Consider the following 18,817-nt stretch of genomic DNA (forward strand, 5'->3'; position numbering starts at 1 on the left):
AAGGAAGGAAGGAAGGAAGGAAGGAAGGAAGGAAGGAAGGAAGGAAGGAAGGAAGGAAGGAAGGAAGGAAGGAAGAAAAAGAGGTGGCACAGAGTATAGGAGGAGGAAATTTGAGAAGAGAAGTTTGTTCAAGTGGGCAGGGACCTTAAAAAGCATCCAGTTTATTACTTCATCACTTTGTAAATAGTACACTAAGATCCAAAAAGTTTCATCACAGAATTTTAGAACCAGAAGAGATTTAGTAGCTTAGTCCACCCTATATATGAAAAAATATCCACTATAACATACTCATTATAACTGATTTGCCCAAGGTCACAAAAGGAGTGAAGTTCAAAGCTGAGACTAGAATCTAGAGGCTATTTCTAAGCTACTGCTTTTGACTACACACCATGAAGCCTCCTTCTTCACTATTTAGTCACAGAGGTAATAAAAATACAATACAGTGCAATATAACAATGCAGAATAAATGTAGACAAGGTCAGGAAATACAACATAGGGAATAAAGAGTAGAGATACTTAGATTCTTGGGTGAGGTTCACTTTTTAAACCATAAAACAATATAAATATGAGCTATTATTACTATCATCTATGGATTTTATTGATGTGTACTGAATGCAACCCCTCCTCACCTTCTAACCTGCAACATTCTTGTCTTTGTTGTTTTCAAAACTTGCCATAAAAGATCCATTCAATTTATAGGAAAATTTCTTCTAGTTCTTATATCTCAGTATTAATGTACCATGTTGGTTGGCCTTTCTTCTCATTATATGATCAATTCACCTCTTTTTTCCAGCTATTTTTTTTAATTTTTAAAAAATTTTAAATATTTTTCCATGTTTACATGATTCATTTTCTTTCCCTCCCCTCTTTCCTCCCTCCTCCCAGAGCCAACAAGCTAGGTTGTACTTGATACCTATATTTCCACATCATTCATTTTTGCTGTAGAGCGATCTTTTAAAGCCTAAACCCCAAATCACATGCCCATATATACATGTCGTGAGTGATGTCATATGTTTTTCTTTTGCATTTCTACTCTAATAGTTCTTTCTCTCAATGTGGTTAGCATTCTTTCCTATATGTCCTTCAGGAGTGTCCTGGCTTGTTGCATTGCTACTAGTAGTGAAGTCCATTACATTGGATTGCTCCACCATGTTTTACTTTCTGTGTACAACGTTCTCCTGGTTCTGCTTATTTCACTCTGCATCAGTTCATTGAGGTTCTCCCAGTTCATTTAGAAATTCTCCAGATCATCATTCCTTACAGCACAATAGTATTCCATCACCATCATATATCACAGTTTGTTCAGCCATTCTCCAATCAAGGGATAACCCTTCATTTTCCAATTTTTTTGCCACCACAAAGAGTGAGGCTATGAATATTTTTGTACAAGTATTTCTCCTTATTATCTCATTGGGCTACAAACCTCCAATGTAGTGGTATTGCTTTTACAGCTATTTGTGTCCTTGGTAATGGCTTTTATGCCATTCATGTACATGTCCAGGTTGTCAATTTACAATAGTCTACTTTTGTCCATCATGAATTTTTTTTCATGGATCAAAGTACATGTAAAGGTGGTGTGTTATAGTGGATAATGGACTGACACTGGAAAGTAGATGATTTGGATTCCAAATGGACTCAGCCTCATACTAGTTCTAAGTAATCACTTACTCTTTCAGATCCCTAAGCAGCATCCTACAACTATAAGTTACTAACCTATCAGTGTTGGTGTAGAAATTTCCCAAGTGATGATATCACTATCTAGATTAAATGAAAAGGTACTAAAATAATGGGGGAAATTAGGATTATAAGGAGCTTCTTATATTAATAAATGATAAACATAAGAAAAAAGTGTACAATGGGAGAAGGGATGAAGATGAGAAGACAATTGTTAAACATTTCTGCTTTGTGTTAGAATCAGAGTGGCCTTTATGCCTATTCTGTTCTGTACCTCAACACCACAACTTTTGCAAATTTTCTACTCAAAAAAAAAAAAAAAGTCAGGAACTTTCCTTGATGAAAAGGTAAAAAATTGACTCAGTGATGAGCAAACTGAGTCAAATCTTTGTGCTTTTTGGCAGTCTTTTTCAAAAGGACCTTGTTTGCTTATCCCAGAGCAGCGAGGTAAGCACTGCTCACTGGAGTAAAGAGGAATATCACTGTGCAAAACACAATCTCAGTTCCTTAATCCAGCCTCTTTTGATCTCAAAAGGTGGTAACATTCAGTTCGGAATTCACTCATCTGTAAATTGCATCACATTTTCTCCGAGTTATTTAAAAAGCAGGTTCTGTTGTTTTTCTTTTTTTTTTTTTTCAGGGCTTTTAATCTGCTAAAAGTAAAGAGAAGCATCTGAGACCAACTTCCAGAGACATCTGCCCGTAGCACAAGACAAGAAAAGCAAAATGATTGAGCCCATAGGGAATCAATATGTTGTGTCCAGACAAGTATATTCACAAAATGCTTTTAGTGAAGAATACAAGAAGATGAAAAGAAGCCATAAGACTATTTGGAACAATATCGGGATGTACTTTAGGTAAGGAATATCTTAAGTACTGGGCTTAACGATGGATGAGGGACTGGCTCCAAAATTCCTGAACTTTCAACCTCTTTTTTTTGGCTCTGATCCCAAGCTTGATTGGTTTCCTATGATTTTTTTTAGTTTAGGGGCTCCCAACTCTCCTACCACCTTCCAGAGCTGCAAGGAGAGCCTTTAAAATGAAGCCCTTCTTGACTCTCAACACAATCTATCCAAAAAGAGACAAACCAGTTGTAAGAGAACGAATATCACCAGAGACATGTTTCACTACCAAGAACAAATGAAGTCTTGCTGGAAGGCAGGGGAAGGGAGGGTTAGGATATGGGAGAGAGCAGAGGATAGTACCTTCTGCTTCAGCTTTGGCATATTTTCATCTTTGCTAATATGTGTGGCCTTCGATTTGCCCAACTGTGATTAGTGTTAGCTATTACTAGACTCGGAATTTAGATGCACTCTTAGCTGACTGACCTAACTCTGACTTTTACAAATATTTTCAGGTGCTCCTCACAAAAGGCCAAGAATATTGCCCTTTCTTTGTTCCCTATAGTCTCTTGGTTACCATCATATCGAATAAAAGAATGGCTGCTCAATGATATTGTTTCTGGTGTCAGCACTGGGCTGGTGACTGTACTGCAAGGTAACCTCTGATGTCTGAATATCAAAAACAGAAAGCATTTGATGAGAGCCAGCCTACGATTCCAGCTATTTCATGTAACAGGGCTTCTACCTGTTGTGTGCTTACAGGTCTGGCTTTTGCTTTGCTGGTAAACATCCCCCCAATTTATGGACTTTATGCAGCCTTTTTTCCAATGATAGTCTACCTCTTCTTAGGAACTTCTAGACACATATCTGTTGGTAAGTGAAACCATCATGGAAACTGAGTCTCTTTATTGCTGTCTTGTATCACATTAATCATCCATTTGAGTAGCCCCTAATCAAGAACTGGAGTTTCAAATGATCTTTTCAAATTGTGTTTGAATGATAATTGAATTTTTAAGAAGCAGTTCCTAATTAGAATTCACCTCAAATGTTCATTAGGTCCCTTTCCAGTTCTGAGCATGATGGTGGGAGCCGTAGTTGTGGCTCAGCAAGGCAACAGCAACATAAATGGCACCGAAACTACTGGGAATAATAGTTCATCATTAGATGATGAGAGAGTAACCATATCTGCTACTATCACCATACTAGCCGGAATTATTCAGGTTAGTATTGCCATGTGAAATCTTCTGACCAATCAAATTGCTTTGAAAGAGAGTGATCTGGTCACCAGTAGCCAAATGGTTTTGTTTTGATTTGTTTTCCTATGACCAGTTCCAAAAACTGTCTATTCTCCTTTACTTTTCCCCTGTGCTACTTAATAAAATAATATTAGAGAGACCGATATTTTCAAAAGCTGAAGGATAAGTTTGCAGATGTTATGAAAAAAAGGGATAACTGGCAATTCTGGCACCTGGAACAAATTTAGAGTAGGGCACACAGAGAATAATCCATCTCAGTTGGGTAGAATCCTACAAATCTAGGAAGAGACAAATGAGGGGAGGCAGTGGTAGAGTGTGGGAAAATGTTGGGGTAGGAAGAGGTGTGGGACTCCTGTGGAAAAAACTGAGCTCTGGGGAAAGGGCAGAATTAGTGTGGAGCCAGGAGGCTCAAAGACAAAAGGAATAGGAAGCCAGAGGACGACCCCCGGGGAAGAAGTATCTCCTTTCCAAAGAAAAAGAGCTGGTGCCCTGGGGCAAAACTCCAGTTAACCCAGTCCTAGTAGGAATAGAAATGAGGTCTGGCATATGATTTGAAACATATTTTTTCATTTTGAAGTTTGATATCTGTCATTCAGTAAAAATTTCCAGGTAAAAATCAATGAAACAACTCACAAAGAGCCAAATTATGAAATCTTAAAGATGATATAGAATCATTGAGACTTTGCCCAAGTCTTGGTTAAGGTATTAGTTGAGAGAGTCAGTGTTCTTTGAAAAAAGTAAGTTTCTGTAAACACATAATAAGCAATGTAGCCTAGAGGGAAACAAAGTCATTTGGACAACAAACAAAGACCATATTCACAAAAAAGTCCCACCTTTCTTTATTTTTGTTACATGCCCTCCATACAACTTTTCAGGGAAGTAGAAGAGATTTGATGTAGATAGAAGAGAGTATAATGAGTAGAAGAGAGGGTGGAATCATGGCAGGAATTGAGAAACTCTCATTGGTCTAATGCTCAATATAGATACTTTGAGGACATTAACCCTGGCAATCTCCAGTTAAGATTGGGCATTCCAGATGCCCTAGGTCTAGAATATGTAGCTTTGTCCTTTTCTTTTATTCAAAGTCATTGGCTCAGGAAACTTTAAGAGATGTGTGCCCCGAACACAGGAGCACATACATATCTGACAGCATCACACCCAAGTTCTATGAGTATCCGAAAGAACTAAGGATAAGGATAAGTCTGTCAGCTAAGTGATACAGTGGATATTATTGGGTTTGTAATCAGGAAGACTTGAGTTCAGATCTCACCTCAGCCATTTACTAGATTATGACCTTAGGTCACTAAATTTTTGTCCTGCCTCAGTTTCCTCATCTGTAAAATGGAGATAATAGCACATACTTTCCAAGGTTGTTGTGAATATCAAATGAGAAAACACACACAGTATTTGGTAAACCTTAAAGCATTATTTAAACACCAGTTATTATTATTAAAAATTATTGACAGAGGATATAAAGACATAGCCCCTAAGTAAAATCTGTTATCTTTTAAAGCATTTTTTATCTATTATTATTAGCATAATCATCAGCAAACCTAAGATTTTGAAGAACAAAAAAGGGAATTCTATGTGAAGCCATGGAACATTGGGTCTAGTGTTTTAAAGTACAAATTAATTTTAATTCCTATTATCTCTTGAGAATGCTAAGGTTATACATCCCATTTGAAAAACCAGGTGAAGAGGCAGCTGGGTGGCTCAGTGGATTGAGAGCCAGATGTAGAGATGGGAGGTCCTACGTTCAAATCTGGCCTCAGACACTTCCCAGCTATGTGACCCTGGGCAAGTCACTTAACCCCATTGCTTACCCTTACCACTCTTCAGCCTTGGAGCCAATACACAGCATTGGCTCCAAGACAGAAAGTAAGGATTTAAAAAAAAAAAAAAAAAGGAAAAAAAAGAAAAACTAGGTGAAATATACCAAGAGAGGAGGGAAGCCTGGATTGGTAGCGCTCCCTGTAGTCAGAACACCTGGCTTTGGATCTTTTGTTTTAATTCATAACTTTGTACATGATGATGTTTGTTGAACCTTTAGGCTACTGGGACAAGCTAATATCTAATCCTGACAAAGGCTTTGTGACTTCCTTTACAGCTGATCATGGGAATATTACAGATTGGATTCATCGTTAACTACTTTTCTGAGTCACTAATCAGCGGCTTCACAACAGCTGCAGCAGTTCACGTTTTGGTGTCCCAGCTGAAATTTATGCTCCAGATCACAGTCCCTTCACACACTGATCCTTTTTCAATTTTCAAAGTAAGTATTTCCTCACTCATTTCTTGTTGTAAGATATTTTACCCTATTTGAATTCCTCATGTTCCCCTAACCTTTAAACTCCTACCTGATCATTGTGATTCCTTTCTTTCCCCACCCACCCCATACAAATGGAAAGCTTGAGGAGTTCATCTAGACAAAGACACAGGAAGTAGTAGAATAAACAGGGATAAATTGGCTTCTCAAATCATACTAGACTAGATACTCATGGAAAAATGAGATGTATTGGAAGGAGCACTGCAGTTGCTGGAGTCAGATGACCTGCATCCGAATCCTAGTTTTGATACTAACTTCATGTCCATCGTTTAGCCCAAGTCTCTAATGGTGATAATAATATTTGACCTGTCTACTTCACAGAATTGCTGGAAAGCCCTTTGTAAATCTTAAAGTGTTATATAAATGTGGGTTGCTATTATTAGAATAATAAAAGAAAAATCAGAGCCTAAAATTTCTATTTAACCCTTAGTGGAATATTATATTATTATAAATGCAACCCTATTCATTAATTACTAATTTAAAACCACATCTCTTGACCTCAATTCTTGAGTATTTTTAAATGGGGGGGGGTTAATGTCATTACTACAATTTTTCAAATTCTTATAATCTCCTCCATGTTCTCAAATTTTTATCAGACTCATGTAGTCAGTTGTCTTTTTTTCAGTCATGTCCTAATTCTTCATGACCCCATCTGAAGTTTTCTTGCCAAAGATATTCCAGTGGTTTGTCATTTCCTTCTCTAGTTCATTTTGAAGATGAGAAAACTGAGGCAAACAAGGTTAAGTGACTTGCCCAGGATCACATAACTAGTAGATATGTCTAAGGGTGGATTTGAACTCAGAAAGATCAGTCTTTCTGACTCTATCTACTGCACCTCCTAGATGATCTATCAGAACCATACTGCTGGTTTCATCAGATCAGAAAAATTTCCTTCTGAGTATCTAGTTTCTATTCACAAGTCAAAATGGATTAGCTTTGAGAGATATGGTTCGACCGCTTTGGAGCACAATTGAATTTATTCTTGAATCATCCTTTATACTCAGTTAAGTGTTAGGGATTCAAGGGTAAAGTTTACTTTCAGATGTCATTTTACTAACTTTTACTTTTGGTCAAGCACTACCTCCATGAATTAATCCAGCCCCTCTCCCACCATCAGAACTAGAAGCCAAAGGCTTCCCAGAAGTAAGAGATGTGAGTTTCTACTTAACTGTCTGCATTTGGCTCAGCAATGGCTCATACTCTATCATCTAAGATACTGGTTTCCAAATTTTGGAAACTGGAGGATGGGGAGAAGTGATGACCTGGATATATTAAGGAGAAGAACAGGAGAGGATACATTCTAAGAGGAGTTGGTTGGGACTTCAGTTTTTATAGGAAAAGACAGAGTCATTGAATAACAAAGAAATATATTTGCGAAGCTATGAAAGCAGATAAACATAAAAATGTTGAGGCTTATCCATGGAATTTGTTATGTCAAAATGATCGTCAACAAAAATTCCTAAAGCTCTGCTATAGGATGCTGATTTAGCTTCACTTTGTGTTGGCTTGTCTTCTCCTGCCTCTCTACATAACAATTGTCATCCAGATGAGTTCCTAATTAATGTGTAGAGAGTATATTGTCTCTTTCCTCAAATGGCTTGTTTTTTCTCTCTTTGGAAAATGTGTTGGGTTAAGGTGATGTGTTAATATAATTTTAGAGATGGGTTTTTCTCTAACTTTTTAGGTTCTGGAATCTCTCTTTACACAAATCGAGAAGACTAATATTGCAGATCTTGTGACATCCCTCATAATCTTGGTAATCGTGTCCATAGTTAAAGAAATAAATAATAGGTTCAAAGATAAACTTCCAGCACCCATTCCAATTGAACTCATTCTGGTAAGTGTTTATCTAAAAGCTTCCTTTCTTAGACCTAAGTGCTTAATATTGCTGTTTGTAGTTTTTATAGATTCTCTATATCCTCTACATGCTTGCATAATTTTGAGGTATCAGTAGTCCTTGGGTCCCATGAGTTTCCCATATATAATAGCTAATATACTGAAAGAGGCAGTGGAAAAAGATTAATGATCAGACTTGGGTTCAAATCCCAGCTCTGTGTTCTCTAGGTGGTTACTTCATCTATAAGAGGAGAAAGTAGTACTAGATGACATCTAAGGTTCCATCAGGGTCTAAATTTATCATCCATGCACAATTCAAAGTTTAATAAGTTTTAGCATGATTTTGGACTCACTGTTAGAAATATGATTGAGAAAATTTGGAATTAAGGAGAAAGTTTGTTTCCATATCAATTCATTTTTCAGTTCTCCAATTTCAGAAAAGTTCTCTAAATGATTCTCTGTATATGTGCAAAGTTGTCCTTTTTAAAAAAATACATCTTTTACAATTGTAGTTTTAGGTTTAAAAGAACAAAATTCTTGATTCAGGCATCTTTTTCATGATTCATATTCTATTAGTTCTATTGATTGTTGCTTTTATTTGGGGCTTTTTTGGTCCCTTCAACCTATTTCTCTATACTGAACTGCTAGTATTATCCATCCAAATGCTACAAATAAATCAAAATGTGAAAGAACCATCTGGTATGCAAGTTTGCCCATTTCTAACTTTTGAGCTTCCTTTGCCCTATAAAACGTCATCTCTTAGAATTTAGAATTTGTGTCTTTCCAATGTCCTGTGGATAGTAATTAGTGCATTGTGAACATCTGATAAAAATACAAATCCGTGAAGGATCTGTGATTTCAGCAGTGTGAGACTCCCAGTATAGGAACTCCCTCCTACCAGCCCAGATTTCAACTCTCTTGGACATAGCAATGTCCTACTGAATTGATAGAGGCCAAGGGACTTGGAGCTGATCACATGGCTAATAAGTATCAGAGATTGAAGATTGAAACCCAGATATCCTGACTGTCTTTCCTTAGAAAGATATATATGTCATATGTGCATATACATACATATTTCTGGTTTTATTTTTAGGTATACCTAATCATTGCCTCTTATTTAATAGATATTAATAATAATTCTTGCTGTAGTAACCAAAATCAAAGGGCAAAAGGAGAAGAAAGGGATTTTGATTGAGTACTCCTAAGAGATTTCACCCTGGGTGGCTGAGAATTGGAGTCTCATTACAAGAAAGATGGTTTTTCTGACTTTCTGAGCATCAAAGAGAAAAATACAAAGAGGAGGGTAGATAGTGAAGTCAACTGAGATAAAACCTCTTATTTGGTTGTTTTTGGTTTTTTTTGTGGGGATTCTTTTTTTCAGACAGTCATTGCAGCAGGTGTGTCCTATGCTTGTGATTTAAAAGGCAAATTTGGTGTGGCAGTGATTGGTCAAATGGAAAGTGGGTAAGTGATTTTCTTTTTTTTAAGAGATCCTTTCCACTCACAATTCTTGACTTAAGCAGTAGGAATATTCACAGATGGGTTTAAAAAAATAAACATATTGTTAAAGCCCTGTCACCAGGAATTTCCTTATCACAAGATACTCCCCTTGACCTCTTCCTCAATTGACTATAAGGGTAGAGGAAGCAAAGGAGGGAGACATTACAAGTGTATTTTCAGAAAATTCCATTTTTCATACATGAAGATTTCTCCTTTCAGGAGGACACATTGACCAGCTGGATAGGAGCCTATCCAGGGACCCATAAACAAGTAAAATTTGAAGTCATCTAAGGAGTAGGAATAGGCAAAATAAACCAGCTTTTCATGAAGAAGAATCAAACAAAACTAGGTCCCATTAATCAATTACTATAAACAATATATAATGTTTTGGTTAAGTTGCCACAGCCAAGTTCTTCAAGTTCAAAAGAGACAAGTAAGAAACAATCTGTATGCTGCTTCAATAACAGGCACAAAATGTCCTTTCTTATGTTCCTTTTGAAAACACTGGCAAAATCATTCCAGAAGATTAAGGAAGGCCCCACCTCTAGACAGAGCGGTGCTGAGTTCAAGATGCAGAATCTGTTTTTGGATATAGCCAGGAGAGGAATTTGCTTTGCTTAACCATACTTTTTGGTTAAAGGCAGGGACAGGGCTGTCTTTCTGTTCATCTTGGGGGAGGGAGAGAAAGCAAATTTTTCTTGAAAGAAAAGCAAAAACAACCCTAAAACATGGGGAAAACATTTGCTATCATTGGAAAAAAAAAGTATGGAAGATAAGTCACAAGAATATATGGAATTTAAACATGTATTTTACTGTGTTCATTTTATTAAGATATGTGTGGTCATCCATCTGAGACATTTTAAAATAATATTGAAGGTCAATCTTGGCATGATGGCAAGACTCTTGAACTCAGAGTCATAAATCCGAGTCCACTTTTTTGGCTCTTTGACTTACCAGCCATGCAACTTTGGGTAAATCTCTTTACCTTTCTGAGACTTTTTTCCCATCTAAAAAGTGGGGAGGGTCACATGATACAATATATGTAAAGTGCTTCGTAAACTGGTAGAACAATATAGAAATGTAAGCTAGTTAGGAGAAGGAAAAACATTCAGCATGCATTCTGCTTTTTGCTTGCTATCTTCCTTTCCTAGTCTAGCATTTTGGGGTTTGCACATCTATCTATCTTGCTATCTCATTTGATCTCACCACAATTCTGTGAGGTCATTGCAATTGGTATCCCATTTCTAGATGGAGAAACTGAGACGTAGAAAGGATTTGACTTACCCAGGGTTGGACACAGCTAGTAAATATCTCAGGCAGGGTATGAGTTGAGGTCTTCCTGACTCCAAGTTTAGCACTCTCTCCATTATGCCACTTAACTGTCTACAAGTTTGATGTAGCCTTTGCTTTCTGTTCTCACAAAATACAGACTGATCTCCCCTCCCCATCCCTTTATCAAGTAAAACTTTCTTGTTTCTCAGAATTGTGTGGAGTTTGGGGGTTTTTTTAAGTGTCCCTCACTCACCATGCATTCTACTGTAGGGTTTGCAAGCCTTACATTCAAAAGTGAGAGACACTATGCTGTAAAGAATAGAAAAGAGACCTTAAAATCAGAGATCCCTGAGTTCAAGTTCTCTAAGATGCTTTGTGAACCTTGAGAGTTACTTAACCTTTCGCTGCCTAAAACTGTAAACTGAAGAGAAGGCATTGACCTGTATTTATTGTAAGTGTCCCCTCAACTGGGAAGTCCCTATACTCATAAAAATTCTACGTCTGGTATTTTTTTTTATTGACCCAATAAGGATGTACATTTAAGATGCATATTGCTCTGTTTATACCAGTTGAAAATTATACAAGATTATCTCCTGCCTTTGGGCCACATTGAGAATCTTGTACCAATTTCCGGTAGTACTTTCTGTCAATAAAACAGCCTATTCCAGGGCTTTCAGCTTTGCCAAATTCTCATGGACTCATGCTCAAAAGCTAATACATATCTTAATGCTAATCTCAATTTCAGATTTAAGGCACCTATTACACCTTCTTTGAAGGTATTACAAACTGGAATTGGTGATGCCTTCTCCATTGGGATCGTTGCATTTGCTGTGGCATTTTCCGTTGCGAGCGTATATTCTATTAAATATGATTATCCCATTGATGGAAATCAGGTAAACCTAAAAACCTAAAAAAATTTTTTTAAAGACTTAATTAAGACCATTTAAAAATAGTTTGCTTTTTCCAGTAGAGCCCTGGTCAATCTTGTAAAAAAAAAAAAAAAACTCTCCTTGTTTTCCTGGCAGGAGTTAATTGCTTTTGGAGTGGGAAACATCCTTGGTGGGGTATTCAGGGGATTTGCTTCAAGCACTGCGCTCTCCAGATCAGCGATTCAGGAAAGCACAGGAGGCAAAACTCAGGTATTTCGAGATCTATGCTACCAAGATTGTCCTGCACCTTGGTAACTACAAAATCAGAGACTAGAAGATTGTGCAAGTTTATGATGAGAACCTTCTACTTTTCTAGATCGCCGGGTTAGTGTCATCTGTGATTGTTCTGATTGTCATGTTGGCCATTGGATTTCTTCTGGAACCAATACAAAAGGTAGTTCTTTCACTCATTCTCTGGAAGCTTACCAGATCCCTACTACTGTTCATGAGCAGTAGTAGTAGTAGAGTCATGTTCCTAGATCTTCAACACAAGAATCAAAGGGGAAGAGGAGGTAGTTAGAAATTATCTTTTCTCAACAGATTCCAATGTTTCAATTGACCAAATAGTTTTCATTTTTCCCAACAACATTTTATAAATGTCAGGAATGCAAATGCCCAAACTACCTTATCATGCATGCCTCAGCATGTCAGCAAGGACCAAGTATAATAGGTTATGTCAAGACAGGAGGACAACTTGGTACCTTCTCTTGATTAAGAACTGGTTGAAGTGAACTTTTGCCAGAGCTGAAAGCAAACAATCCCTCTAAATGAGAGAATGATGCTGTCAGCCACACAACTGTCTTTCACAGATCTTATATCTGAAACTCTCATGCCCATCTAGCTCTTTCACCTAGGCTATCATGCTGCCCAGACTGTTCAGGCTCACTTCCATTTGATGAATATTTATCAAAGGGCTACTATGGTCAAAGAACCATGCTAGGTGCTGGGTAGACAAACACATAAGTAAAATTTCCTTGATTTCCAATTCTTTGCCACCACAAAAAGAACTGCATACAAAAATGTCCTTTTCTGTTTTCTTCGTACTCTTTGGGATACATACCCCCCAAAAAGTTTACATTCTCCTGGGAAGATACATGAGTATACACTAAGCCCAGACAAAACAATAGAAAACAATTTCAAGGAAGAAATTTCCACCAGAAAAAAAATGACAAAAGGCCATAGAAAATGCCCAATCTGTAGCCTACTATGCAACATCTAAATGAATTGCTGGCTATTTATGAGCCTTCTAAACAGAGCCTGCAAATACAGTGCTTTGTCACAAGCAATGAGAAGTTAAATGGTACAGTAGACAGAATGCTACACCTGGAGACATGAAGCCCTTATTTCAAATCCAGTCTCAGACACGTACTAGCTGCAACTTTGAGGAAGTCATATAACCACTGTCAGCTGCCTCTTCTGCAAAATGGAGAAAAAAACAGTTTTTTTATCTGTAAAATGGTAAAAAAAAAATTCCCAGGATTATCATGTGATTAAGATGAGAGAACATTTGTAAAACACTTTGCAAATTTTATGAGACATACCAACAAATATGGATGGATTTATAACTAGAAATTTTTCATCTTTTATTATGCTACTACTGAAATGTGGACCTGATCTCAGGTTCTTGTCCTTTCAGTATAATCCAAAGAAACTCCCAGTAGATTAGTCTGTTTTAAAGGAGGATGCTGTGTAAGCTTTTACTGTGAGGAGATGGTACTCCTCTCCATATGCTATGCTTGTGGAATCCTATTGATTTCTAACAGGGTAACAAATAAGGAAGAGAGATGATAGAATAAGGCACTTGGACTTCTAATGCATATTAAAGAAGAGGAGAGAATAAAATCACTGCAAAATATAAACAAAAACAGAAAAGCTTTGCAAGGCCAGAAACACAAATGTATACCTACAGATATACACATATGTAAGCGTACAGAGAAATTCAAAGCCATATTGTCTTTTCTACCTACTGTATGACTCGGATCTAGTAACCCCAGAGAACTGGTCTCGTTGGCATTAGCTTTGGAAAAACTGAACAAAACCTAGCTAAAAATATTTCATTTTTCTTCCATCTTTTACTGAACAAGTGGAAGACTCCCTTCCAGATCTACCATTCATGAGATTCTTTGATATTTGATCACCTAAAAAAAGAGCATCCTCCTCTTGCATCTGATGGCATTGAGGTTTGTTTTATATTGAGGGCAAAGAATAACTTATTACAATGAAATTTTAAATGGCTTCAATTTTCTTCTTTTTTACCATGGAAGTAATTCAATTTAAGCCATTTATTAACCATTTATTAACCATTACTATGTGTCAGGTGCTGTGTGCATGATGCTGGGAATATAAAGACAAAAATGCAGTTAACCTCTTCTTCCTAAAGGAATCTATGTTCTGCTGGAAGAAGCCATAACATTCTAGGACAAACAAATACAAAATATGCACAAAATGATTTCAAGATGACCTCTATTCTAAGTAACTTATGAGCCAAAATAAGCAAAACCTGAGCCAGCTACATTACTCAAACAATCTTCTCATACAGTATAGCTAGTTTGCTTTCTAAACATTTTGAAATGTAAATGAAGGGGTACCTCAACAAAGACTGCTTGAGCAGGTTTCTGTACCATAGCCATGGACCACATTGCTTCTAGAGAACTGTGATGACTATAAGTGGCTGTTAAAAATTGTGAGATCTTTGGTTGGAATCTCTCTGGAAATCTCAAAGAGTGGCAAAGATAGAGCTATTATATTCAGAGCAAAGCCTTAGTATGGCTCAATTTATATTGGAAAAGCTATTATTCTGTGTTCTCCATCCCTTTAAATTTTTTTCTTATCATTAACCTTCACCTTTGCATCTTGAGAGCTTATTTGTTCAACAAACCCTATCTCTTGTTTTTCTTTTTACCAGTCTGTGTTGGCAGCTTTAGCTCTTGGAAATTTAAAGGGGATGCTGATGCAGTTTAAAGAAGTGCCCATTTTGTGGAGAAAGGACAAGTATGACTGTGTGAGTAGAAAATAACTTTGTATTTAAGTAAATGATGGCAGCCTGTTAGGTTGATGTATACGAAATGCAGGCAAACATTTATGATTAAAGGGAATTTTCATTTTGTTTTGCTAGCTATCTTTAAGTCACTAACAGTCATACATCTGAGTACTTGAGATTTGTATTTTATTATGGGGAGGAGCCATATGTCAATCGAGAAATCAGTCACATGAAACACTACTAGATATGTGATAAATCAGATTTATCTATGAGGCACATGAAAAATATGTTAAAATATTTGAAGGACTGGTGCATAGAAGAAGGATTATAATTATTCTGTATATTATGGTCTTGTAGGAAAGAACCAGGACCAAGGAAAGGAAGTAACAGAGTCAGATTTTAGGTCAATAGAAGATTAAACTTTATGGCAATTAGAGCTGTCAAAAAAAAGTGGAATTGCTTTATTTTATGAGGTAATGAGTTTCAAAGGCTGGTTGAACACTTGCCAGCGGTGTTTCATCATGGGTACTTTGGAATTGTCTTGATTAGAGTAGCTAAGACTTTCACAGTTGATTATCTTATAATGTTGCTGTTACTTTTTTACAATGTTCTCCTGGTTCTGCTTGCTTAACATTGCATCAGTTCATATGTGTCTTCCCAGGTTTTCTGAAACCATCCTGATTGTTGTTTTTTATGGCACAATAGCATTCCATCACAATCACTTACCACAATTTGTTCAATCATTTCTCAATTGATGGAGATTCCCTTGATTTCCAATTCTTTGCCACCACAAAAAGAACTACTATAAATATTTTGATATAAATATACCCTTTTTCTATTTTCTTCACTCTCTTTGGGATATAGACTCGGTGAAAGGGCATACATAATTTTATAGCCCATTGGGTGAAGTTCTAAATTGTTCACTAGAATGGTAGGACTAGGTCAAAACTCCAACAGTGGATTAGTGTCCCTATTTTTCCCCATCCCCTCTAGCATTCATTATTTACCTTTCCTCTGGTAAGTTTAAGGTAATATCTCAGAGTTGTTTTAATTTGTATTTCTCTAATCAGTAGCGATTTAGAGCATTTTCCTTTGACTATTCATAGATTTTATTTCTTCTTCTGAAAACTGCCTGCCCATATGCTTTGACCAAACTGGGGAATGATTCTTATTTTTATAAATTTGTCTCATGTTTTTGTTTGATAAATGAGGCCTTTATCAGAGAAACTTGCTATAAAATTTCCCCCATTTTCCTGTTTTCCTTCTAATTTTGGCTATATTAGTTTCATTTGTTCAAAAACTTTTACATTTCATGTAATCAACATTATTCATTTTACTTCTCATGATCCTCTCTATGTCTTCTTTGGTCATATCTTCTTCCCTTACCCAGAGAATTAACAGGTACTTTCCCATGCTCCCCTAATTTACTTATCACACTTTAAGCCTAAATCATGTATTATTAAAGTTAACATTATGTTATATCACATAATTATAACTATGCATATGTCATTATATGGAATTAACATAATATTACATACAATTTTATCACCTTTTATGCCTAAATCACTTATCCATTTTTACCCAGTCTTAGTATAAATTGTGAAATATTAGTCTGTGCTTAATTTCTGTCAAGTTACTTTCTAGTTTTCCCAGTAATTTTTGTCAAATGTAAGTTCTAATAGATTAAGTGTGGTTATTTACTACTGTATGTTGTGTACCTAATTTATTCCACTGATCCCTTAGGTTTTTTTTAGCAAATGTCAAAAAATTGCTTTGATAATTAATGCTTTGTAATATAGTTTGAAATTTGGTACTGCTATGCTGCATACCTTCACATTGTTTTTCTTTGATTCCCTTGATATTCTTGACCTTTTGTTCTTCCAGAGGAATATTTTATTATTTTATTTTTAAATTTTAAAAATAATTTTATTATCATCATATTATGTTATTTCATAAAACATATAATATACAACATATTTATATTATATACAATTATTTTATATAATATATTTATTATTTAATATTATATTGTATTATTTTTAATACTTTTTTAAAATTATTTTTTCTAGCTCTAGGAAACAATTCTTTGGTAGTTTGATAGGTATGGCACTGAATAAGTAGAACTTGGGTAGAAATGTTATTTTTATTAAATTGGCTCAGCTTATCCCTCTGTCTTCATGTGAAAAGTATTTTGTAAGTGTATTCACATAATCCCTAGGTTTGTCTTGACAGTATATTTCCAAATATTTTCTTTGCCTGTAGTTATTTTACATGGAATTCTTCTATCTCTTTCTGCTGGGCTTTGTTGGCAATATATAAAAATGCTAATGATTTATGTGGATTCATTTTATATCTTGCTAAAGTTGTCCATTGTTTCAATAGGTTTTTTAGTTGTTTCTCCATAGTTCACTAATATCATGATATCTGCAAAGTGTGATATTTTCATTTCCTCTTTGTTGGTTTTATTCTTTCAAGTTCTTTCTCTTATTGCTATAGCTAGTATTTCTAGTACAAAACTAAATAATAGTGATAATGGACATCATTGCTTTACTCCTGATCTTATTGGGAAGGCTTCAAGTTAATCCCCATTATAGATAATGCTGGCTCTTGGTTTTAGCGAAATGCTATTTATTGTTTCTTGTTTTAGGTATTTTTTTTAATTTAGAACATTTTCCCATGGTTATATGATTCATGATCCCCACACAGAGAATATCTTCCTTCCTCACTCTCAGAGCTGACAAGCAATTCCACTGGGTTAATACATGTATCACTGTTGAAATCCTATTTCCATGTTATTCATATTTGCAGTAGAGTGATCATAGAAGAAATTTGTTTAAATTCTTATAAATAGAATCTGTATTATTTTAGATATATAATTAAAAATTCTACTTTATTGATATGTTTTATGCAAAAATTCTTTTCCATCCTATTAGAACAAGTAGCATAAAAATGTTATAAATGTTAGCATATGGCTTAGTATTTGTTGAGCTTGACAAAATGAGTAATAATTGTATTTGTTCTCATTCCTAACACTTATTGGTAGAGTATTATCACTCTTTTAATACATAATTTGTATATTTTCTTTTTCCAGGTAATTTGGGTTTTTACCTTCCTGGCTGCTGTTATCCTGGGGCTTGGATTGGGGCTAGCAGCTAGTGTCGCATTCCAGCTCCTCACCATTGTGTTTCGAACTCAGTTGTGAGTAGATATTGGGCATCATGATCATGAAATCTTTCAGGCTTTGACTAGTCTAAATCAAAAGATAATGACTTTACATTTTTTTTGGAGGAAGAAAGGAGAGTTTAATTGATAAAGATATGTAAAAATAAGATGGGCCATTACATTTTTTTTCAGATTATTTAGAGATAATCTGCAAAGAATAGCAGTATTGCATGATTTTGTAGCTCTAGCCTCCCCACTCCATTTCTACTACAATCTTTGCCATGATTTCAAAGATATTATGTAAAATCCACAAGCTCTTGTTTGCCCACCTGTATAATACAGATAGATTGAATGCAAGTGGAGTAGTGGATAGACAGTATGTCTTAGAGTAAGAAAGACCTAGGGTTCTAGTTCTATGTCAGAAACATTGACTGTGTGACCCTGGGCAAATCATTTAACTTCTGGGTGCCCTTTGCTAATAATATAGATTGTGGAATGATTGCTATTGAATGAATTCATAGGTCCAGACAAGTCAACAAACCATCATAAAGATAACTGCCTTTCAGCAATGTCTAAGAGCTTGGACTGAGGCATGTTAAACTATAGAATATTTAGTTTGAATTTAATTAATTTAATTAATTTAAGTTTAATTTTTTAAAGTACAGTTTTAACTCATTACTGGACAAATTTCAACAAAAATTCTTCTTCTCCTTGGGATTTAAATCATTCCTGCACACAACCAGGTGGTTGGTTCTTAAAGTCTTTCCTTCCAAACCTAATATTCTATAGAAACCATTTATTAATCTTTAGGAACTAAGTAGCTCTATTACAGAGTACACTATCCCCATATTTAAAGTTATAGGAAAACACATCCATAGTAGATGCACATATTTTCATTTAAATATTCCCATACCTAAAATTCCATTAATGAAATTTTATTGGATGCCTCCAATTTGCATGGTAATTATTGGAATAGCAGCTTGCATTTTTAGATAGAAGACTTCTGACTGAATGTAATCTCCTTGAGGGCAGGGACTATT

At 35.7% G+C, this 18,817-nt stretch overlaps 1 protein-coding gene across 1 annotated transcript in view; it reads left to right on the forward strand.

The window, feature by feature from the left end:
• The first annotated feature begins 2,400 nt into the window (after positions 1-2,400).
• Positions 2,401-18,817, forward strand: part of SLC26A3 (solute carrier family 26 member 3) — a 25,660-nt gene continuing 9,243 nt past the window's right edge. The window contains exons 1-12 of the mRNA XM_044679045.1: positions 2,401-2,531; positions 3,032-3,171; positions 3,279-3,389; positions 3,573-3,736; positions 5,880-6,044; positions 7,783-7,935; positions 9,316-9,398; positions 11,452-11,599; positions 11,732-11,845; positions 11,952-12,029; positions 14,541-14,636; positions 17,707-17,813. Of these exons, the coding sequence (XP_044534980.1) occupies positions 2,401-2,531; positions 3,032-3,171; positions 3,279-3,389; positions 3,573-3,736; positions 5,880-6,044; positions 7,783-7,935; positions 9,316-9,398; positions 11,452-11,599; positions 11,732-11,845; positions 11,952-12,029; positions 14,541-14,636; positions 17,707-17,813 (1,490 nt within the window). The remainder of the gene's footprint in view (positions 2,532-3,031; positions 3,172-3,278; positions 3,390-3,572; positions 3,737-5,879; positions 6,045-7,782; positions 7,936-9,315; positions 9,399-11,451; positions 11,600-11,731; positions 11,846-11,951; positions 12,030-14,540; positions 14,637-17,706; positions 17,814-18,817) is intronic.

The sequence above is a fragment of the Gracilinanus agilis genome, chromosome 5 (genome assembly GCF_016433145.1).
Source record: "Gracilinanus agilis isolate LMUSP501 chromosome 5, AgileGrace, whole genome shotgun sequence".
NCBI lineage: Eukaryota > Metazoa > Chordata > Mammalia > Didelphimorphia > Didelphidae > Gracilinanus > Gracilinanus agilis.